At 41.0% G+C, this 24,383-nt stretch overlaps 1 protein-coding gene across 1 annotated transcript in view; it reads right to left on the bottom strand.

The window, feature by feature from the left end:
• Nucleotides 1-24,383, bottom strand: part of SPOCK1 (SPARC (osteonectin), cwcv and kazal like domains proteoglycan 1) — a gene marked incomplete at both ends in the record, with an annotated part of 298,243 nt that overhangs the window by 55,416 nt on the left and 218,444 nt on the right. The window contains one exon of the mRNA XM_084268439.1: nucleotides 6,179-6,293. Within this exon, the coding sequence (XP_084124565.1) occupies nucleotides 6,179-6,293 (115 nt within the window). The remainder of the gene's footprint in view (nucleotides 1-6,178; nucleotides 6,294-24,383) is intronic.

Raw genomic sequence — 24,383 nt, 5'->3', positions numbered from 1 at the left:
AAGCTCAGTTTGAACAAACATGCCTCCTCATTCACAGAATCATAGACCGGTTTGGGTTGGAATGGACCTTAAAAGCCATCTAGTTCCAACCCCTGCCATGAGGGGAGACACCCCTCACTAGCCCAGGGTGCCCAAAGTCCCATCCAACCTGGCCTTAAGCACTGCCACAGATCATGGGGCAGCCCCAGCTTCCCTGGGCAGCCTGTGCCAGGACCTCATCACCCTCCCTGTTAAGGATTTCTTCCTAATATCTAATCTAAATCTCCTCTCCTTCAGTTTAAAGCCATTCCTCCTTGTCCTGTCGCTCCATGCCCTTGTAAACAGTCTCTCTCCATCTTTCTTGCATGTTGCTGTTAGGTACTGGAAGGCTGCTCTAAGGTCACCCTGGAGCCTTCTCTTCTCCAGGCTGAACAACCCCAACTTTCTCAGCCTGTCTGCATAGAAGAGGTGCTCCAGCCCTCTGATCATCTCCATGGCCCTCCTCTGGACTGACTGTAACAGGTCCATGTCCTTCAAACACTGGGGACCAAAGAGCTGGATGCAGCACTCCGGACCGGATCTCATGAGAGCAGAGTGGAAAAATCTCCTCCCTGGACCTCCTGGTCACACTTTGATGTAGCCCAGGATACAGTTGGCTTTCTGGGCTGCAAGGTCACATTACTGGGTCATGTTGAGCTTCTTGTCAACTAACCCCCTCAAGGCCTTTTCCTCAGGGCTGCTCTCAGTCCATTCTTTGTGCAGTCTGCAGTTGTGCTTTGGATTGCCCTAACCCATGTGCAGGACCTTCTCCCTGGCCTTGTTGATCTTCATGAGGTTCACATGGGCATACCTCTCAAGATTTTAATGAGATATACTAAAGCTTTGAAACTCTCAGTATCTTAATTTTAGAACATTTTTGGTGTACCATTCCCAGAGTTTGGGACTCAAATAGGTCATTTAAAAATAAACCTGGAAATTTAGTGTCAGAAATCTTTTTTCAAAGCTAAAGTCACAAAAGGAAAAAATTCCTGGCAAATAAACCCAGGAACCAATTTCAACTCGACCATGTTCATGACTCATACTTCATCTTCATAAACTTTAAAATGATGCACTCTGCAGGCATGAAGCCTCGTGAATAGCAATTTGAAACTGAAATATTTGCTGAAAGTAGTTTTCAAAGGAAGACTTAGTTCCAAGACTTTAAATTCTTTTAGTTGTCAGTCATTCAGGCTCAAGAAGCAATACAACTCATCTGGGAAACAAGACTGATTTCTTCAAATGAACTTCATGCACCAAGTGCTCTTTTTATAAAGGAAAGGGATATTAGACCTTCTCATCCACCACACCCAATAAGGCTGGTAGTTAAATGCTGCAACTCATATCCTAAACTATACTCTAAACAAGGTGGATTCTTGATCAAATTTGCCAAGACCTATAACAACTCCTGTAATTTAGAAACATTCTCCTGGTTCTCTTTAGAAATTCAAACAACACTCAGTGTAATTGAATATATTTTCTGCTGCCTATGACCTAGCATTTCCTCAGAAAGTTGCTTTGGGCATTTCTGCAAGGTCAAAAAGACACAATGCACAGATAGGGATAAACCTATGTTGTAGTACTGCACCTGTTCATGCTCCAGTGGCTCTGCAACCCTGATAGGAACAAATCAAGACTAATATGTTGGGAGTATAGCACTCAACTTTTTAGAAAACACTGAAAGGATGTGTGGTCTGAAAGAGGCCTGACATGCTGCTAAACACCATCCTGCCTGAGCTACTAGATCACTAACACTTAACAACCAGGAGTCACATGCTATGGAGAAAACCAACAGAACCACTTCATTGCAACTCTAAAGCCACATTTTCCAAGAGACACCCCAACCATTGCACAATGTTTTCTTTTTGACAGAATGCACTGTATGTGCTGAAGTAGTAAAACTAGTTGTTTCTTGTCTGAAAAGCTTTTATTAAATGGAGGGGTTTTAGAAGCTTCAGCTAGTGTCAAAATAAGTTAAGCTTGGCAAGAACTTTAGTAAGTATTGCAGAGCTTTTCAAAAGAGGTACCTGAAAACCACCAGCAGACAGGATTTTGTGTCTTAAATAACTTCTGTCACTGAGGTGCTACTAAGAGTCGGTTAATAGTCCTTTGCTTTTGTTAAAATCATAGCCTTATTCATTTTGTAGTATTATATAAAAGGACACGCTTGTTCTGAAAGGGCAGCTAACCTCAGGGTAGATTACAGCTCAACCTTGGTCTGTGAGTAGCTGAGTTGAAAATCAGCAGCTATCATGGAAGCATATTGTAAAGCTGGAACACTGCTGTGAATAATGAAGCACATCAAGTGTTTTGATAAACCAAAGGCATCTAAATAGGCCTCAAAGAAAGGAGAAAGCAGTAGGGCTTGTCGTCTTTTCCAGATCTTCCATTAGTGCCTTCAGAGTCCCGTTTCCTACCTCTCAGACTTTGACTCAAAATTCCATTTAAGAAAACGAAGAACACAATCCTGCCATCTCCTCAAAGATTAAACTTTATGGTAGAAAGATTATATTGTTGTTATCTGCCATTAAAGATAATCACTCTGGTGCAGTTTTCCTTTGATAGCATTGTGTTACTTTATTAACATCTCCATAACACAAGTTAGTGCTATAAAAGGAATTCCAATTTTTAACATGATTATTAGTCTTGATTTTCATCCTCAACACAGAGATGTTTTTTGAAGGAGCCTGGGGAGGAGGCAGGAATTAGACTCAGACACTGCAGTCAATTGTTACCTCCAAGCACATACACTTAGATTGCTTTTCTTAGATGCTGGTGCCAATTTTATTCGCAAGCATATAAAAAAAGGTCATGACATTTAGAATTACAGTACTCTGGAAATTAAATGTTCCTTTACATTTTTAATTTCTAAAAGTAATTTATTATGGAATAATATTTGAATATGATTAAATGAATGTGTTAAGATTAATGCAAACTGTCTTCAAATTGGAAGTTCACAACCACAAGCATTTAACCTTGTTGTATAATAGGCATAAAGAAGTTTATGCAGTAGCTCTAAGAGCTGCATTTCCATTTTGCTGGAAGCATTTGCACTGTAATTCTCCCTAGTATTTTTCCACTGACACATCTGTACAAGGCATGAGGTTTAGCTCTCCATCACTTTCTACTTAAGATTATGCCACATTTGAATGGATTTCACAAACCTGGCAACTAAACAAGGAGGAGAAAGAGTCCTGAGTGTCTACACAATTCTTTCATAACAATTTTTATGTGGGAAATCAAACTACTGATTCTCATACCAATTCAGCAATATTGATACTATAGCATTAGATGAGGAAAATGAAATGATTTTGTTTGAAGATTAGACAAAACACTAAGGCAACAAGTAATCACAATGCTAGCCAGAAGCTCCAGGCTGAGAGCTTTGGAGATCACTCTTGTGCTGCTGTGACCAGGCTTTGGGGCACTGCCATCCTCCATCACACCATTGCCTTGTACACCTCACGTGTGTCACCTTTGATAGTAGCCAGGGCTTATTTCTCCACAGCCAGGCAACGCTACTTGATGAGCAAATATAAAGGAATCTTACAAAAGGCGCTGCTATCGAAGTTTTTCCTGTGGTCAGCAATTAGAATTCATAATCTTCTCAAACCCAAGGAAAGCTGGCCAGCTTCCAGGCCTCAGAGAGCAGGCACACACACAATACCAAATCCCTCTTCAGATGCTCCTGGCTAAAATTTATACTACTTTATTGAAGCTCCTCATGTTTTCACATGGAAACTCCAGGCAGCCCTTCATTAAGAGAATGACAAACTCCAAAATACTCAGTTTGAGACTCCATCACAATCAGTGGGCCAACTGAAGAGAAGAGACTGAGAGAACAAGCTAAAGGAAACCTTTAAACTGGCACGTTACAGGCACATTCAAAGATCAAGAATGAAAATTAAGATGAAGCAGGTTTGAAAGCCTCTTTGCTATTGATTACTCAAGTCTTAATACCAGAGCCTTTTGTGGACATTCCAGGACAGAACCCCAGAAAGAAGCAGAGTGATAAAGCAAAATACTATATATTGCTATTATTTTTTGCACAGACATATATGCACAGACACACACTCCCCTGCCTGTATGAGTAACTTGCTCATGGCACGATAATCAGGGTCACAGGCAGTTTATTTGCATACACTTGATGAGTTGTGTCTTCACTGTTTGGATGCTTTCCTACACCTTTGGTGATGGCTCCCTTTATTTCCCAGGTGCTCCTCCAAGGGGACAGACATCTTCATGTCACACTGAAGATGGCAGAATTGAGGAACTTAATATCCTCATCACCAAGGCAATGGCAGGAGCGCTTTTAGCTCAAGTTTGCCTTCCTGAAAAAGCCTTCAGGAAAGTTGCTCAGCTGAACACCAAATCCATTAAATTAATGCTTTGTTGGTTGGAGTTGAAGTTTTGAGTCAAGCAAAACAAAACCCTAGGTTTCAGAATACATATACCCTGTCAAACCGCATTTATCAAGATAAGGGTTATTAGAATCGTTTTCCTCTTGCGTGAATGAAATTGTAAGCTTAAAATGTCACTGAAGATTTATTAATTTGATACTCTTTCTGATAAGGGCAACAAAGAGGGCATATAGGGAGCAGCTTATGAGAAGAAAAGTATGTGTTTGTGCCTGACTAGAAGAAATAGAAAATATGAATAAGGCAATTTATCAGTGGGTATTCTGTAACCAAAAGATTCCAGCCCCACAAAGCAATATTACATTTATATATTGATTTCAGAGCCTTGCCATCTAAAACACTCCATCTGCATTTGATAGCTATGCAGAAAAACATCTGTGATTTGCAAACAAAAAAAAAGGAATAAACCTGAATTTTCAAGAATCCCTGTTTGTTCTAGAAAGCAGATGGAGGCTTCACATGGAAAGCAGTGCTGTGCTCGAGGCTACAGTGTGTGGAGCAGCACCAGCAGGCTCAGCAGTGTTTTCAGCTGAAGTGACAGGGCCTGAACTAACCAAAGGATGTGTTGCTTCAACTTTATTTCTGTTTCTGTGCCTGTGTACATAGAGGGGAGGAGTAAGAGCAAAGAGAGTTTCTCAAGTCTTTCAGGTCAAACAGACCACCGTCAAAGCTTTGTCTTTTTTATGCTCCATGTGGCGCACAGGGCAAATAACCACATTTCCCTAGTTAAGCTGACAGAGCAAACCCTTTGTAAGTCACTGCCTTGGCTATGTGAGCCATGAATGCAGACAGGAGCCCAGAAACTGCAAATTAACCCTCTTAGCACTCCACCTGAGAGGTAGGGAGACAACACTGTACTTAAAGCCAGGCTAAGTACAGCACATCTGCACTCACCAGCACATCTGCACTTATATCACAAAACCACAGCGACACAGTGCTTACCCCTTCCAAAGGGCTTTCCCCATAGCAGGGTGGAAACCCTTAGACAGAACCTGGCGGTGGCACTTCCCTCCTTTAGTCAGTCTCTTTTGCAAGAACTAATTTATTTTGGATGAGGTTACTCCTAGACAGCTTGTGCTCATTTCCTTTGAAAAGACCTGGGGGCATGAATTAGGTCACCAGCATACAGACCTAAAGAGAGAATTCACCAGAGAGCTGGCAGGAAAAATGTCCACATGTGCTGAGACTCCTGTCTTCAATTTCATATAATGTTATTTGCAACAAGATTGTAGTTGAAAGTGTTTCTTGCATAAATATACAGATAGGTATATATACACACACATTTAACTTCCAATCATAAAAATAAAGGCAAAAATGGTAATTCAGACCCCATGCAATATATATGTGTGACTTTAAATGACTTTTGGTTAACACACAGGCTACCGTTTTGGGTCTGGTTTTGATTGGGATTTTTTTACTTGAAAAGTAACCAACCATCAAGTAGCAGTTCTATCTCTTTTTATCAAGATTCACTATTTTAATTCAAAATATTTCCGCTCAAAAATGAGAATCATTAGTCAGAACTCAGTTTTCCTATGAGAGTCTAGCAAGTGGGTGTTAGTTTTGCAGCAGCTGAGATGTTTGAAAGCACCATGTGTTTAGAAAAGGATTAGCTGTACCTTTGCTTTGCTGCAGAGAGTGTTACCTAGAAAATCTACCAGTTCAGAAATGTCATTCTTACATTTTCCTACAAACATATCAGGAACCAATTAATCTGCTGGAATTCCATTAACAGCTCAACTCACCAGTCTTCTCTGCCTTGTGTTTTGAACTCTCGGGTGTGGGAAGGCAGGGGCAGGGCCCGTCGCATCGAGCCGTGATGGTCTTGCCAGAAGTACACGCATGGAACTCCAACTTGCACTAGAATCACAATAAATGCAAGAATACATTGGTAATTAGGACAGGATGTAAAAGCAGCAGCTGTGGATTAAGTTAGAAACTGCAGTTAGTGGTTATGTCACTGGACGGATTGCAAAACTTCAGCCTCTATTGAAAATACAGCTCATCACAGATAACACCACTAATAAATACTTCCTGTGCAGAGTTTTGCATGACACTTCTAAATGTGCCTCATAACATGTTGTTACTATTTACTGCTGAAATATGTGGGATGTGCAGCATAGAAAATTGAAGTAGTTTCTTCCAGGTCACCTGAGAGATCAGCAGCAAAGCTGGAAAGGAAACACAAACATCCAGAATCCTGTGTGTTTCTTATGCTGCATTCCCATGTTTCGGGTGTGAAATCATACCATCCATCACTGTTACCACCACTGATTTATTAGTTTGGTCTTTTGAGAAGCTGGGAGCTCTCAATGTCTATTGCAAGCAAAAGGCTCAGCCTGAATAGTGTCCATGAAAAGACACTGATCCTCACAATGGTGAGGACTGAAAGAAATCAGCTCACCAGCTGCTGAGACTTGTCCTTCCACACGTCAACTTCTCCCGAGGAGGAAGTTTTAAACGACTCCTACCAATAACTACAAGTTGCCTTAACACTTAGCAGTAGCATCCCTAAAATAGCCATCCATCCAACATGCCATCAACTCCAGAAATACAGTAATATCTTAAAACCAGACTGAAGCAGAAACTGTGAGCAGTATGGTACAGTTCCCTATTTCTGCAAATCATTCCTTATTCCATTTTCCTTCCCTAAAACCACAGCAGATGGAAGTTTACAGCACCTCTTCACAGCCACCACACTCAAACCACTTAGGACAGCAGGACATGTGTGATATTGGATGAATGAGACAACTCTGGAGAATTGATATTGCAGAAGTATGCTAGTTAAAACCCCCGATTTATAGAGACTATTCATAGTCTTTGCTGTTTGCATCACATATATTTTAGTGCTGCCTTCCCTCTAAGAGCTTTGTGCCTGTGTATTTGCCCTCTCTGCTGTCACTGCCCCAAGGATATTTTCCCCAGACTGCCCAGCATCACAGTTGCTAGAGACTGGTCTAATGAACTAACAAAATGGGGTAAAAGAAAACAGCACACAGAAGCAGGAACAAAAACACACAAGGCATTCTCTTTGGCTTGATACCTAATGAACTGAAATCAATCCCAGTTTTTGCTGTCTTGAAGCACCGATCCGAGGACTTTTAGTGTGAGATGGAGTTTTGCCGGCAGCGCTGAGGCTGGTGCTCCTCCCTACAGAGACTGCCTCCTGCCAGGGGAAATCGGAAATGCCGGGTGGAAAAATCCCTTTGCTAAGCCTGAGTTTTATTATAGATTAAACCCTTTTTGTTTAAAAGCAGGCCAGCACGCTTACCCAGCGTGCCATGATGTGTTTTGAAATGTGCAGCTTTTCTGAAGGACACACAGCATAAGACCTGGGTGTTGTCCAATGGAGATGCAGTGGGCAACAGCCACTGATGAAAATCACAGCATCATCTTCTGTTATTTTGGGAGAGTGGAAGCCAAGACAACAGAACAGGATGTTGTTACAAGATAAATTTGCCTCCTGCTTTGAAACTACTGCAAATATCTTGGCTTTGCCTCTGTTTGTGTTTGTTAAAAGGGCTCATCTTTGCCCAGGCTTTAATCTAGCAGCAGGGGACCATTATCCTGTGCCTGCATCCTCTTCTGTTGACATTATCCCCCGGCCAATCTGAACTTCAATGCACCATGGTGGCTGCACACTCTCTGATGTTCAGCCCTTCCAAATTGGCCACATGCAAACAAACACAAGCTTAGCTTGCACTTTACACTAATTTCTTGCAAGACTGAAGGGAATATAAATACTTATTTTTCATGTGTGCTCCATAAATTCACTTTCCACAGTACACAAACTGAAGAGAAAGTGCACTGGAAGAAGAGAACAGGAGAAAACCCCTCCCTGAGCACACAGTCCTGAAGGCAACAACTCTTCCTGCAGTGTGTTCTGGTAGTCAATATGTTGTGGAGAACACAGGCATAAATCTCCTTCCTACAGCTGGAGTTGATAATTTAATCCCTTACAGAACATCAATTACTTATGTAATTTATTATGCATAATACATACAAATTATCTAAGCAATAGCAATTATACTTCAAATACCACCTTTAAGATGGTAAGGCCTATTTCAAGCCCATTATTATGTGCAGTTAAGAAAGAAATAGCTTTATACTTGGATATGGCAAGGCAAGCTTTTCCACAGCCATGAGTGATAAAAATGACAATCAAAAAGCTCAAAATAAACCAAAAAACCAAACTACTTAAACAGGGCTCCATCATCTGTGTGCACAGGGCAAGGAAGCAAGCTAAACTAGATCATCACAATAGTGCAGCCTCAGGTGAGTAAGCTTACACCTAAAGTTAATCACATCATAGTCCCACCCTACTGCTTTGGGATGTTGGTTTGTGTACATGCAGAGCTGGGTGGGCAGGGAGCAGCTTGGTGGAAGATGAAAGAATTCCATCTTTTTAATATATTAAATTAGTGTAATACTTATTACTTGTCAACACCTAATCGCTGTATGCAACTGTTCTTCCTTTCCCTGAAGAAAAACATGGAGATACCGTATAACCCATGTGATTGTGTGCTTACTCACTGTAATAACCCACGAGTAGCTCAACTTCATGTTTAATGACACTAAGCCAAACTGAGCTGTATTTAGACGCGGAGTGACCACAGATGACATCTAATCAAACAATAATTAAGTCTTTGAACTGCTCTGCCACTGGATCTACAGTCTAGGAGCCTGTTGGCTTCCCCCAAACCACAGCCATTGCATTTCTACTTCTGTGAAGAAAACCCAAGTACCCTCTTTTCCTTTTGCCATCCTCATCTTCTCACATGAAAACAGAGAGATACGCCCTACAGGACAAAACATAATAAATGAGGGAATAATCCTACCTACCAGCATTTCACACCGAAGGGACATTACAAGACATTAGCCACAAAGGTCCTTGCAGTGTTTCTACAGAGGGCTCACTGGCAGCAGTCCCACAATTTGGGGCTTGTCCTCTGATTTCGGGTCTGATTGGATATGCCTCAATTCCCTCCTGAGCTCTTTTCCTCATTGTGCTCCCTGGGTCTTGCCAAGCTCCATGTTTCTCTGCTACCTCCCTGATGTTTGAACTGCATTTGTTTACTACGAACCCCAAGGCCCACATAAACATCTCTCAACTATTTTACTGCAAATGGAAAAGCAGCTCTGTTATTTGTTGCTAAATGTATATGCAGATCAATAAAATATATGAGGGGAGAAATGGTTGTACATATTCATGGAAAATTCATAAATTAATTTATTCAACTAAGATGTGGGAAATTATTGCAGAGTGTGTTTTGGCTAAAGTGTTCCCCTGAGAATCCACTACTCATATAATGATTCCCTCTTTTATTGTCAGTGAATCTACAGCAATGTGTTTTGCATAAGCATTCACATTTGAGGGAGAAAGAAAATAGCTACATAAAATTTATTCCCAGCTATTTTATTTCTGTCTGTCAGTCTCCAGCTTGTAGTTCCTGCAGAGTAGAATCTAGGTTTTGGGGTTTTTTTAATGATGTAATAAAACAGCTTACCTCTGTCTTTATACTGGCTTTCAACTTTTGGCTGTCAGGTTTTGATCTACCTTGTAAGTCAGTAATACTGTTGAATAAGTTACTGGGATCTTTTACACAAGAGTGTATATTTCACTAATGAATGTCTGTGTGAACAGCTTAGTACAGCCTTCAGACCACGCTAATGCATCCTGACACAAGGAACTCATGGATTTCCTTAAAACACACCCAAGAAGGGATGCAGTGGGGTGAGAGAGGGGATGACAGCCCTCCAGCAGTGACAGCATCAGCAGGGAGGAGCCAGGTGAGCTGCCTCCCAGCTGGTACCAAGTGATGCAGACCTCTGTCCTGTCACCAAGATGCTAAGGTTGGAAAAGACCTTTAAGGACACCAGGTCCAACCATTAACCCAGCACTGCCATATCCACCACTAAACTGTGTCCCTAAGATCCACATCAACTTGTCTTTTAAATACCTTTGAAAGCTACATTTTCCCCCAGGAGACACCCATCTGGTCCCTGCTGAGGTCAGCTAACAGCTCCCCTAGCAGGGGAGGAGAGCAGGCAGGACCACTGCAGCATGAAAGCTCCAGCAGCAGGATGGTCATCACACATGCTGACAGTATTTGATGCATTAACTACACGTGCTGGGATGAAGGCTGGCACCCTGCTCGGGAATCACATAGCCATATATTTACTGTGAATCTAATTACAATATATGGAGTCTGGGTCTGACAGCACCTTTCCTTGGGAAAGCAGTTGTATCTCAGAACCTGGTCAGCACAGGGGAGGCTCGCTGAGATTCTGGTTTGGTCTTACTGCATGAAAGTCGTAATATGAAATCTAGCATTTCAAATTTCTTGTAGTTATGCTGACAAAAAAGGAAAATTTAGCTTCCAAACTTCAACTGCTTCTGTCATCAACTGAGATGTGAATTAAAAAGGAGAGAAATGTATTTTTGTTGGTGGGAGTACCTAAGAATTAGCAGACAATGCACACAAAGATAAACAACCATGAAGTCTCTTTCTCAAAAGACCGGAGATTGGAATAGGAGGTTAAATTTTATAGCACACTAATTAAAATGTATGTTAAAACCCTGAAATGTTACATCTTACTAATAGCAGTGGCTCTAAAACTCTGTTGTTGAACAGTGTTCTCGCCTGGAAGACACTGCATCTTGTTCAGCATCCCGCAGCTTTTTACATTTCCATCGAGAATTATTTTGGTGCAGTGTCTGTTTTATGGTGCCTCTTTTGTTCACTCACAATATGTCTCTCCTAAACTTCAGATACAAATACCAAAAGCTCATTATTTTCTACCTTATCTTTTGCTCAGTACCTGCCACCAGCAGAAGTTAAAACTCCCTGAAATTACAGCATATATATTTTTTAGTCCAGAGTTTCTTTATATCAGTAGTTTTCCATACCTATCTGTCTTCGCAGATAATTAGAATCCATTGGAATTCAGACACCCTTTGAGAGGGGCTGTTTGTTTGCATGCTTTAGAGCCATGCATGCCAGCGCTTCCTTAGCCAGGACTCTTACCAGTATTTTCTTTATAAGTCTCCATTTTCCAGTTTTCATCAGATGGGAAAAGAAATTTATATATTTGGAACACTTACAGTCCAAGAGACTTTTTTTTAAAAAAAACCCCACAACTAAAACAACTTGACACAATAAAGAAAGAGAAAGAAACATCATATGGTGTGCTCCCATTGAATCCTGCTGAACACGTACATTAACAAGTTTTAATGGGAATTCTGCAAACTTTTTAGGCTCTGTAAAACCTGAAAGCTTGAAAACAACCACCCAGATGGGAGACAGACAACAGCGTGAATTCATGTTTGGAAGAAGTCATGACACTCCTGACACGAGTCTTTAATTCCGGGCTGTGGCAGGGTTGTGCTTCTTGTCCCTGCTGCCTCTTCACTGCTCTACAAACCAGACCTGCTGCCTGGAGCTCTGGAAGAGGAGAGGGGCTGCATTGGGACAGGGTGACACAAAAAGTGGACAGTGACAATACAAACCAAGCCCTGTCCCCAGCACTGACCACTTGGGTAGGCTTCATATTGACAAAAGAGGCTATTCCACAACCAGGCTGGAATTTTTCCTAGGTCATCTCATTTCTCTGGACATACACTCACTGTTCCTTCAGCCTGAAGGATAAGTTCCCTACAGCAGGCTCTGCTCCTGGGTGGGACTGTCTTGTGTTATTGCAATAAAAATAAACAGGAGCCTGAGGGGGTAAAAAATACATCATTTTCTGTATAGAACAGCTACCAGGTGAACGTACAGTAGCTCACTCTCACAATAAAAGCTGTACAAAGAGATCTTAAAAACCTGGAGTTATAATTAGGAGCTCCATTCTCCTTATGAGAATATATATCTGCTGATGATACAAATGAGAGTTATGCATGCATACCAGTGGTGGAATAATCTCTAATTAACACAAGCTATTGTGTAAATACATATTGGGCCATTTTAAAATTGCATGCTAATTGTAGCCTTGAAGCAGATGTTATAGATGAGTGGCTCAGGAATTCCCATTTCTCCAAGAAATGACATCAGGACCTTATGATGTCTCAGGTAAACAAGCAAATGTTTGAGAAAGCCCCTTGCTGCACACTTAGCTGGCAGGATGGTAGTGGTTCAGTCTGCTAGGAAGAAAGAGAACAGCTTCCAGGTGTGGGGTCAAGAAGAGAGACACCTGGGTTCCAAGGCACTGCCATCAATCAGGCTGAACAGATTTATGCATCTGAATGGGGTACCACCAAAAGGGCTCATGGAGCCAAGCTCCGAGAGCCACTGATGGCTCTACACTCCACACCTCTCTCTAATCCTGCAGCCCTAATGAGGGAGAGCTGTGGGACTTTGCCCATGGGGTTAAATTAACCACTGAGGAGGGAAAGCAGGAGACCTAAGCAATCTTTACATATCATTCTTGCAGTCAGGTCATGACAACTTTACTATCGCCAACAGCGGGTGCTCCAAGAGCACATGGCTCAGGTCCCTAAAATTAAACTTGTCAATTTTAAGATTTTAAATGTAACAACACTTTTTTTAAAAAAAAAATTTAAACTTTTCATCTGCATTTTTTTTTTTGTTGGGTCTCAGCCACATGCAATAAGTTACATGTTTTAGAGCATTTGCAGTGACAAAGCACTTCTGTCACTATGAGGGACAGAGTCAAAATAGACACAAATCCCTCTTTCTTCCCTAGATTTAACACAAAATACCAGCCTTTATAAAATCTGCAAACCACCCTGCTCTTCCCATCCTCCTGTTAGTTGTCCTGCAATATCTAGTACAAGGTAGTAACTTCTCCAAAACACAGTCACACTCCTACAATGAAATCTGGGCTTCAGCTTGAGGATTTTGGTGACTCCACATACTACTTTAGAGTACTGAGGTCATGCCAATCATTTGCTCTGTGTGAGCCAGTGCCTTGAGCATGAGTGTAGGAGCTGAGGTGTGTAGGAGGCACAAAGTCACCTGTCCCCAAGAGGCAGCTCCATCTCACAGGCAGTGAGGCCAGAGGCAGCTCTGCACCTGAGCCTCCTCCCGTGTGGGGACTCACTGCCACAGGTTGGCACTAACCTGGGAATGTCTGCATGGTGCTTCATTGTGCAGTATAATTGTGTGCTATGCCTGGTAATTACTGCTATGAACTGGCTTTGGAGATGCTCATTCTCTAGTCAGGAATATTTGCAGGATCAGAATCCAAATAAAGACACAGGCAGCAATACTGGTTTATTTTCTTTAAATAAAAGTTTATCTTCTAGCCCATGTTCTATATTCACATACAAAAGCATCTCCTGTTGCTAAATGCCTACTCCTTTTTCTTCCTGCAGGATTTGCATGATAGCTCAACTAATGATGACCATTTTCTAGCTGCATGTGGGAGTTCTTGTTTTGCAGTACGCTCGGCTGCCACATCCCAAGATGGGGCCTTCAAACGCAATAGAAAAGTGATTTTTACTTTCTTTCATTTCTATAAGCATTATATTGCTTTTGTTTCTGTGAAATCATTCTCTATTCTAACTCTTCATAATTATGAGCTGAGAGTTCATAGCTAATAGCGTTATTCAAAGTGGGAAGAAGCTATTTAACTTTTTTAATAGAATAAAGCCATCTGAGTTTAAAAGTAAAGAAAATCACAGGAAAACAACTGGAGATTTGGTACGATCGATGCTGCTTGAAATGTACTTGCCCTGTAATTGAGATGCATCCTTGTTCTGTAGCCATTTACCGATCACATGAGAACGATGATTTGTCATTTTTACTTGCTTCAAATTACTAAAGGCAATTTAATTTCTCTCATGGAGACAACACATCAGATAACGTGAACATAATCAAGAGGTAACGATCTGTAGCTCTATGCACATACAGATATTCCAGTTACCAGCTAAGCAACTGCCTACATATGGCAGAGGGAAGGCAAAGCAAGACATTCAGATCCCCAAGCATAGGATTTCCACTCAGGCAATGACATTCTAAACAGAGCAATTTAGCTATGCTGTGCAGCTCTATCAATCTAAATTTCTGACTGAGTAGATGGAGCATTGCCTCATCTTTCTCATACCCATCTGTCCATACCTGGGCAAACAAACAGCATCTGGTGACTACTACAAAGGGCAGACATGTTGCCTTTAAGTTTTTATATGACTGGTATGATGGCAGTAGCTTAGCATCTCAAAAATCCGTCAAGCAACTTTCCCCATCAATCAGTAATTGCGAAGTCATGACTTCTGTAGACACATAACACATGAACATCTTAAAGCAAGGGACTGGACATTGGCATTCAGTGAGGGTTCTGTGTTTAGTACTGTATTTGTTGTTAATTTAAGGTGTCTGACGTATCTGACAGTATGTTATTATGGATGGGATTCTATCCACTGTGGCTGTACAGGTTGACAATAGTCCAAAAGCACATTTTAACCCCCTCTCTGGCATCTATATTTTCACAAAGGAAAGTTGCTACTGCACCCACTTTGCCTTCTCAAACACTGCTGAATTAGTCTAGGGAATTTATCCTCTGCTGTCTCTTCCTTCTCTAGCAACCTTGCTGCACATCACAGAGCAACACACTAGCATATCATGCTCAAAGTTCTGTGCTTCCCAGGGCCTGTGTTGTAAGATTATTGAAGAGAAGGAAGTATCTCAGAGCCCATATGGAAAAGGGCCTGGGGAGCTTCCAGGAGAACCACCCAGTCCTTAAGTGTCTCTGTAGAAGTGGAACTGTGAGCTTTTACAGCACATGTGCCTGCTTTTCAGGTGGACTGTCCTCCTTTTCTAACCAAGATTTGTCTTTCCACTTGAGAGGTAAAGGTCAGTTAGAGTTTTTCTCTTCCCAAACAACATTACTGATAATAAATTCCAGGAGGCCAATCCTCTTCCCATTTCTTTCCCATCAAATCTATTAGATTAACCAGTTCACAAGAGGCTTGCCGAGATTTCACTGGCTGTAATGCAGCTCTAGCAGTGTTGGTTCCTTGGTACTGATGTACAAAACATACAGTTTCAAGTAAACTTTCAGATCTCAGGGAGAGGTTTTTGCCTCTTGTTTATAAACAGAGCTAGTCCAAAGTATTAATACAAAACAAACAGCAGCCTGCAGTACCACTGCTCGTGTTGTTTTAGCAATAGCAATAAGATTTAACTGCTAAGGATGCCAATCTGGTTTTTTAATTGACTTCTCAGAATTTTTATTTTGTGAAGAATGAATAAAAACAAAAGCCAAACCAAAAGCCCCGATGCTAAGAAGCGCTGAAACAAAACATTTGGCATTTACTAGCAAAGAAGCTTCAGGAATGTATTTTGGAGCATAGCAACCAAAGAAGAGTAAGCCGGCTTAAGCTTTGAAGTTAAAGCTTTCAGCAATGCTTCTGATTTCTAAAGATGACAATAGAAACAACAAAAAATTAGAGAAAGGAAAAACCCAAACCCCAGGCCTAGTTCAGCGCTCAGTGAGGACCGACTGTGAAAGACACCCATACAAAGAAAGCAGAATTAGTCTGTTTGCTCAGAAATCAAGTAACCACAGCTAATCCTTCTGCAGTATTATCCTGTTTTGGCCTTTAATAAATCTGCTTTAAATTAAAGATGTACCCAAGCCAAGAAACACCTCCTTTGATGTTTTAAATGGCTCAAATAAGCTGTTTGCTGGTAGAAGCTCAAAAAATGAATTCTGAAACTGAAAATAAATTAGTAATTTTTCTGTGCTTGGAGTCTGGCATCTCTAAGGAAAAGCACCTCTTGGAGCATTTAGGATCACAACTTTTCAGCACCTCTAGCATTGATTCATCTTCTGCTCATGCATAAAGGGAAAAGATCCTGGAATACAAGTCCTCTTACAAGGCAGTTGCCCAAAACCAGCTAATCCCCTTGTTTTACAACACATTGTGGAGATCCTGGAACAAGGGATTTTATGTCTTAACTGAATGCAGGCATGGAACAAGGTAACTAAATTAGTACAAATGACATTTTTGTTTAAGCTCGTGTAATTAGCTGTGAGTTGGTATAATAAAAACTCTTATGATTTTCTTGTTTTCTCTTCCTGTCAAGTACACAACTTTCAATAGTTGAACTTCTGCAGATGACATGTATCATAAATAATGGAGTTTTCTCTTATTTTGACTCTGGCTGCAGAAAAGAGGATTTAAAATTAAAAAAAAAAAAGGTTTTGCACATAAAATGCATAACATGGAAGCTGAACTAACAGCAAAGTAATCAGGTCGACCCTAGTGCAAAGGTAACTGCAGACAGAGCGTGTGTAATTGATGGGTTTTAAGTTCCGCCCATCACATGCCAATTTGTTTGATTTGGCAGTCACAACTGTGATTCTAATCAAGTTAGAAAAGGAGCCTGGTGATTACCATCATCAAGATTGGTAGCTTTCCCAAAAAGAACAAATACTGCATTTGCAGGCCTTACTTACTGCTGACTTCTCTTCAAGGGCGTTTTCTGGCTCAATGCAAAAGCATTCATTGCGTAGGGCAAATCATCAGCCAGCCACAGACGGCTCGAGAACAGAAAGCTACTCACTCAGTTGCTTTGAACTTTGATCATCCCTTTCAATGGCAGTTGTTGCAGCTTTAGGAGGTATGGAAACTTTTTGGAACCTCCCACAAGCCATATAAATATGCAGAGGTCTAGAGGCATCATGGGTGAGTACAAAGCAGCCATGTGCCCTGTGGCCTCAGCCCTCTGAGTAATCGGACTGGCTCAGCAAGGGTAGTGATGGGGAAAAGCCATGTAGCCATTAAACACAGCACCAGCCCTCATTAGGATGGGACCAGGGAGACCTAATTGCTCTCTACAACTACCTGAAAGGAGTTTGTGGAGAGCAGAGGGCTGAGCTTTTCTTCCTGGTGAAAAGCAATAGCACAAGAGTAAATGGCATCATGTTGTGTCAAGGGAGGTTTAGATTGGATATTAGGATTTTCCTTCAGAGAGGGTTCTTAGGCATTGGAACAGTCTTCCCAGGGAAGCAGTGGAGTCTCCATCCCTGGAGGTATTTAAAAGATGGTGAGATGTGGTGCTGAGGGACATGGTTTTGTGGGCTTTGGCAGGTTAGTGTGATGGTTGGACTTGATCTAAATGGTCCCTCCCAACCAAAACAATTCTATGATTCTATGACATCCACCTTCATTTCCACTTTTCTCAGCCATATGCCCTTGATCCTGGAGAGTCTGACCCAGGCAGATGCATGAATCCTTTTCCTTTCAAAGTACACTCTCAAACATATTTTCAGCAAAACAATTCAGCCCAACAATTCTAGGTCCTACTGCAGGATGACTTGACAGACGGTTGTGAATATTACTGAAGGGGGAAATTGCTTAAAACCTTTTTAATTACATTCACTGTAAAACAAATAAATACCTCCATTTAAGACAAGCTGTATTACAACTTATTCTAGTTCCTTGTAGCTTTCACCCGGAGCAGTACATATTATTTCCCTCCATGCTGCCTTCTGAATGCTCATTAACCTTTCTGTCAAGACTGCATTAAACATGTCTTGTTAATTCACTGTATTCTTTAAGAAATCTGACATAGAGATGACAAATGCTTATCTAGAAAAAAACCCCTCTGGTTTAATGAAGTGCATAATAAGAAACACAAAATACCAGTTTACAACACAGGTTTGATTTCAGCTTTGCTACTTCAGTGAGTTCAACAGCAAAATTATCTGAATAGCTTCAGTGTCTATCCTCAAGGGAGTAGAAAAAAGGTCATGGACCCTGAAAAAGTCTAGAGGCTTCAACAACCTCCTCCAAACTTGAAGCATTTTTACTTCTCTAATACAGTATTCTACAGCATGCATACCTTCTAAATAAAGGAAAAGAAAACACCCCACCAACCCTTTGCATTTAATACATACTGATCTTACTCTTACACTTAGCACAGGCCAAGGCACTAAATTTCTCAAGGCAGGTTATAACCACATGGGCATTTCTAGTGGGAAGCTGTTGCAATCCTGGTGTAACACAAGGTAAGGTGTGAACATTTATAATCAGGTAGGTTTTATGAGGGAAATACTTCATGTGTTAATATATATACCAGGCAGCTAACAAAACATTTGTTAATCCTCAAAAAAGATCTCAAAGCAGTTTAATTGACTGTTATTGATGTACTATATCTATCCTACTAAATGTTTTTTGAAAAACATTCTGTAAGACAACTATGTAATGAAATTACCATTTATATGGCTTCTTTCATCTACAAAGGACTCAAAGTCCTATGTGTTTATAAGAGTATAACTACATACTGCTGCTCAAGTGCAGCCACTTCTGCAGCAGGAAACATCAAGTGCCCTGCACCAGCTCACAATATAATGGGTTGCACGAAGGGAGAGATATTTAAATCCAGAGAGATGACAACATCCAGTTAACCAGATTAGAGTACTAAACATGCACTCTATCACAGGGAACTTTCAGACTTTTGTTCACCAGCTCCTAAAAATTCAGGGCACTATGGCATGACTTCAAGCCTCCTGAAAATTGCTTTGCTTTTCTTACAGACCTTTCTTGACAAAGCTAAGTAGCTCATGAACCCTATGCCAGATGCCCACAGACCACCTGTCAGAATCCACTACTTGCTTAAAATCATAAATCAACCACGACCACAATCCTTCTTCCAAAATTTACTGGTTTAGATTACAAAACTGGTACCTGGTAGGTCTCATGCTTGTACCTGGAGACAGTCATTTATTGACTTAGCTTGGTGTAAAGTGGAATCAGATGTGAGAACTAAAAAAACCCCAACCTGCTGTTTCTTAGCAAAAGAAATGGCTGGAAACAAAAGATTTCTAGTTGGAGAAGCCCATGAGCAACAAACTCTGTAAAAAATCCCAATCCTTGTAGCTGAACACTGAGGGTATTTTAGGGAAGTAAAAGAAATTTTCCTCTTCATTCCACTGGCAGTTGCACACAGAGGCCCAGCAAACTTCTCAGTTTCTCCGTTTAACAGTCCAACTTAAAATCTAATAAGTTTACATTAAGAAAAACATAAGAGTAGAACTGCAGACGGAGTCATATAGTTATTTTCCTAGTGAACAGACTAAGTCTTGGGATATATTTCCAGTCTCTAACTGGCCATTGTGGAGATGAGATTTGTGGCATATATTTTCTTACTCTCCAATATAAATTCATCAAGAACGAGTGAAACTTATTAGTAAAACTTAGATGTTTTCTCCCAAAGAGCTTTAAGACTCTGGAAGATTAAAAGTGTTTTCCTGAAATGAGATGTACAATGACCCCATAAATAGCAGTAGACCCTTTGAGCTGGCAAAGGCCATCTATTCTAGCTTCTGTGTAAGACAACAGGACTGGGCAACACAGAAAACAAGAGTGTTCCTGCTAAAGTTTACCACCATAGAATCCTAAATAGAACTAAATAAAACTGCAGTTTGAAGTCATGTTTATGTGCTTCAAAAGTCCATGGAGACTTTGGAGAAAGCATTTACACTTTTGAAGGGGATGCAGCCCATTAGGCTACAATATTTTCCGAAAATAGAAACAGCTCAAGAATCAAAAGATGCACCTAGATAACAAACCAGTATTTTTTACATAGTACCAAATAGCCAGTTACATACCACTGAGACTGGAACTGCTTTAATCACCACGAGATTTATTTTTGTATTTCTTTGCAACTCCCTTTGAAAACACTACTTCACAGAACACCAATGGCAATGCTCTTGTGCCTAATGCTGTGCATGATGTTGGTTGGTTACTTATCCATCTATCAGCATGTGCATTTATTCCCCATTTACGTGAATGTTACCTTTGTTCCAAACGACTGAGCACAAAACCAGTTGCAGCAGTTTATGCTGCTGTGATGCTCTAGATAAAGCCTCCCTTTCCCCCCCGGAGGTCCTACATGTCCTCAAAAGAACTCAGAAGTTACCTTTGTAAATGGCAATACATAATCCTTCATGTTATTTTATCAATAATTTATTATTATTATAAAACAATGATAGTTAAAAGCTACATGGGGTTCTGCCCCAGTACTCGAGTTCTCCAGAGGATGTCACCTTTGAAAGATAAGCAACTGAGGCATCTTTGCCAAAGTTCCATTTTTAGAATTGAAACTCGAAGCACAGAGTTTGCTCAGAGGAGCAGGGCTTAGAGGAAATTGGGTCCTGGGAGCAGTATTGGCTGAATACTGCAACACACCCCAGCCATGCATAACAGCATCACCTTTTCTCATCTGGATTTGGAAAGAGTCTAACTCCCTGCAGAACCACTGAGAAAACAGTTAATCCAGCTGACTTGCAGTTATTTTGCCACATAACAAATGCCCACAGTGACTGTTAACAGGTTTACAGGAACTGACACTCAAATGAAGTTTGATCTGCTTAACCTGCAGATATCTAGTGCCTTACACAGACACTACTTTCTCAACATTATGGAGACTGAGTATCTCAAGGGTGAGCATCCTTGAAGGATAAAGCGTGACATATTTCAGCTGTTCATTTAGCTCACACAATCAATAGGATGCCTATATACATATATGTAAAATTAATTATATTCAATGTTGAAAATAACATTAATTGCCACTATTTGGTACACTGTCCGAAGGTATTACCAGAAGACTCTGAAAAGTCACTGAGTAGGTTCAAAGCAACGCACTTAAGAGACTGGAGAATTTGTCTTACTTTGTAGTTAGCTCCTGCTCCTTTTCCCTGGGTTAGGGTGTCTGAGCCCTCACTTCCACAGGGAGACATTTAATAAGTCAGCAACAGTGGCCTCCATCCCTCAGGAGCACATTAGTCCCTCCTCCTCCTGACCACTGCCTGACCAGCCAGACAGAAAAAGCCTCACTGCCCTTAAGCATTCTCCTGGTCTCTCAGTTGTCTCATCCCAACAGGGACGTTTTCCCTGGCCAGGGTGCTAAGGAGATGATCTGGATCATTCTGTTTAAAAATGAAATAAGGATGGGTGAACTGTGCTGTCAGAGCCATGCTGAAGGATGACAGCTGTGTGCAGAAGTCAACTGCAGCCCTGTGCACAGGATTACCAAGGAAATCTATCCCCCGAGCATGCACACAGGCTGACGGTTGGAAACTGAGGGAACATGACTGATTTGCACAACTCCCTGGGTAGAAAAACATTTAATTTAAGAAAGATTAGATTGTCACAATTGCCCCTGACAAGAGTGCCTGTCTAGTGAGGCCTTGAGCCTGTATTTTGGGCTAGCACCATGCTCTAGCCAAGACTTTAAAAATATTTGCAATACAGGCTGTCACCAGCGCTACATTTCCTTGTCACTCCCTAAGTGTGACTGATTTGCCAAGATCAAGACTAAATTCACGATCAGCAGCAATGGCACCTAACATGAATTATACAACTGGCTTCCCTCCCCAGCCTCCTGGATACGCTGAAGAAATGCTTTCCCTGCATACATTGCTGCTTTACATCCACGCAGTATTCTCTGAGTAACGATGCATGACCGCTCGGCTCATCCCACTGACTCCTCCCTGCTCCCAAAACAAAGATGATGCTCAGTGACAAGGAGTCCCTCAGCTATAAAATATCAAACCTGTATTAGAAAGCGTATTGAGATCACGTCAGAGCATCTCGTGCCCTTACGTAAAATGGAAAAAAAAGAGGGAAGCAGAAGCAGTGATGATTTTCTGAAGTTAATTTAGCACCAAGGAAAGTGACTGCTTGCTTAGTGCAGCTCTGGAGAGACAGGGGCAGTGCCTGTGCCTGCCTGAGAACTCCATCTATGGAGAGGGAAGAACTCTCCATCAAAGATAAGGGGAAGAAGGCACAAAAGCAAAGGGATTATACAATCAGAGGAAAGAAGGAAGTGGAAAGGACCCTTCCTTTCCCTTCACCCTCCCAAACCCATGGATAGAGAGATGAAATTAGTCAATAAACAGACAAATTTCCAAGAGTACATCCAGGAAAAGCCTTGTGAAGACAAGGGGCTGGCTTTTCAATGTCTATCAGCGGTACCCTGGAGCAGACCAGAAGTAGGGAAAGGACTGTTGATAGTTGATACAGACAAAATACAAGGCCTAGAAAATACCAGACTTTGGGAGGCGGCAAACGAGCCTCTTCCCAAACCCTGGATACAACCAACAGCATAAACAGAAAAATGCAGACAGTGTTCTCAGCTCTCACAGTAGCAAAAGATAACGTCTTGAGCATATGAACAAAGCAATAGTTCCCAGAGAATGATGTGCCACCCTGAAAGCCCAGCATATACTTAGTCTTGAGAGCTTTTGCCCAAGGGAAGAAGATACAGGAGCTTCATTGTCAGCTCACATCCCAAATTCTCTTCTATCTTTAAGCAGGTCACTCAATTTACTGGTAAACTACAGGATTTGATCCTGAAGTGGTATGGTGTCTTCTCTGAAGGAGAATTAGATGATAAAATTCTAGACACCAATGGACTGGGTTTCACTCATCATATCAACGTCGAGATAATCAGTGATAATGAAGGAAGCTTTTTCTAAGCCATTTCTACAGAAGTTTATAAGCTTCACGGCAGTGAGTTGGAAATCACCAGGCTTATTCAGAGCTTTCACATTCTGTGCTGCGTGGGGGCTCGTTCTCCCACTGACAACACTGAAAAGTTTATGATAGCACATCAAAAGAGAAAATGTTAATCAAAAATGCTTCCAATTAATGAAAATAACAACAAATCCTGGATTTTAAATTGATTTTAGGATAGATAAAAGGAAAAGCTGTAACTTTCCTGTAAAAGAAAAGTAATAGAGCAGAATAAATGAGAATATTTAAATTTTAAATATTGGGAAATGATTACTGACTATCCAAATATTTTGTTGCATCAACCTACAGGGTTGCCACAAGCAGATAAGGGAATAGTTCTTCTAATTTGATTTTTCCAACCAATACAATCACTGTTCTTTAGTCTCAGATTAGTTTACAAGTTGCTCAAAAATTATCTCCTACTATTTCCCAGTTATGATTTAGCTCTTAGAAATACTCTATTAAAAATATAAAGAATAAAGAGAAGAAAGCAAACTGAAGTTTAGATAACTACAACTCCAAATTTATCACAGCAGAAATAGGACTCACTCACACCTGTAAATATACAAGTTTTTCCTCCCTTCATTCTTGAATTACAGATATCACACCATCTAAAGCTGTGCATTATTCATACTTTTCTATTATTGCAGCAATCCAAGAAAGCTTACTAAAAAGCCCTAACAAACTACTTATGAGGTGCTAGGCTATATCTGTATCCCAGAGCAAATCTTGGGCAAGTACCCTGGGGCCACAGCAATGCACCAGGCACTTTTAGCCCCAGAGTTTTTGGCCCCAGCTGACAGCCTTTGTTCTCCCAAAATCCAGATTTCCCTTCCTGCTAATTAAACAACAGTAAGGAACATGTCTAGTTATTAGATTTGTTCCATGCTGAGAACCCATAGCACAGACAGAAGCTGTTTGTTGCAGACTAAGTTCAGACACGTCTCTTGCTTAATCCTAACCTGTAGTCACAGCCATCAATTTACATATTATTCATTTTATTAATCTAATATTTATCTAATATTTCACTGTATTTGACAGCAAAAGCTCTCTCTGTCTATGACCATGTGAGCTCACAATATCCTTGCTTCATAAATGCATTCTGAATTAAACTTTACAGGCCCTATTTCCCAAGGGGAAGCTGTGTTTATATAGACTCTGTACGGTGCTAAGGAACAGGGAATAAGCAAACACACTGAGTTAACTGCCCTCAACCTGCAGCCCAGATATTTTGGCATCAGTAGGAACACTTCAAACCACAAGGCTGGATTCGGTGTCACCCATAAGTAAAATTACTGCTGAAAAGAAAACAGACAGGCACCTTTAAGGCTGAAGCATCCCTATACCTATCCTGTGTGTTAAGCACTAGTGCCTATAGGGTATCAGATACCCTAATCAAAGCTGAACAGAATTTACTTGTGAAGACCCAAAGGTCCATGGCACTTCTCTTGTGGAAGGCTGCAGTG

The sequence above is a fragment of the Gallinula chloropus genome, assembly GCF_964237585.1.
Source record: "Gallinula chloropus genome assembly, chromosome: 10".
NCBI lineage: Eukaryota > Metazoa > Chordata > Aves > Gruiformes > Rallidae > Gallinula > Gallinula chloropus.
The sequence above is the reverse complement of the archived record's forward strand: the minus strand, read 5'-3'. Positions and strand labels throughout refer to the sequence as shown.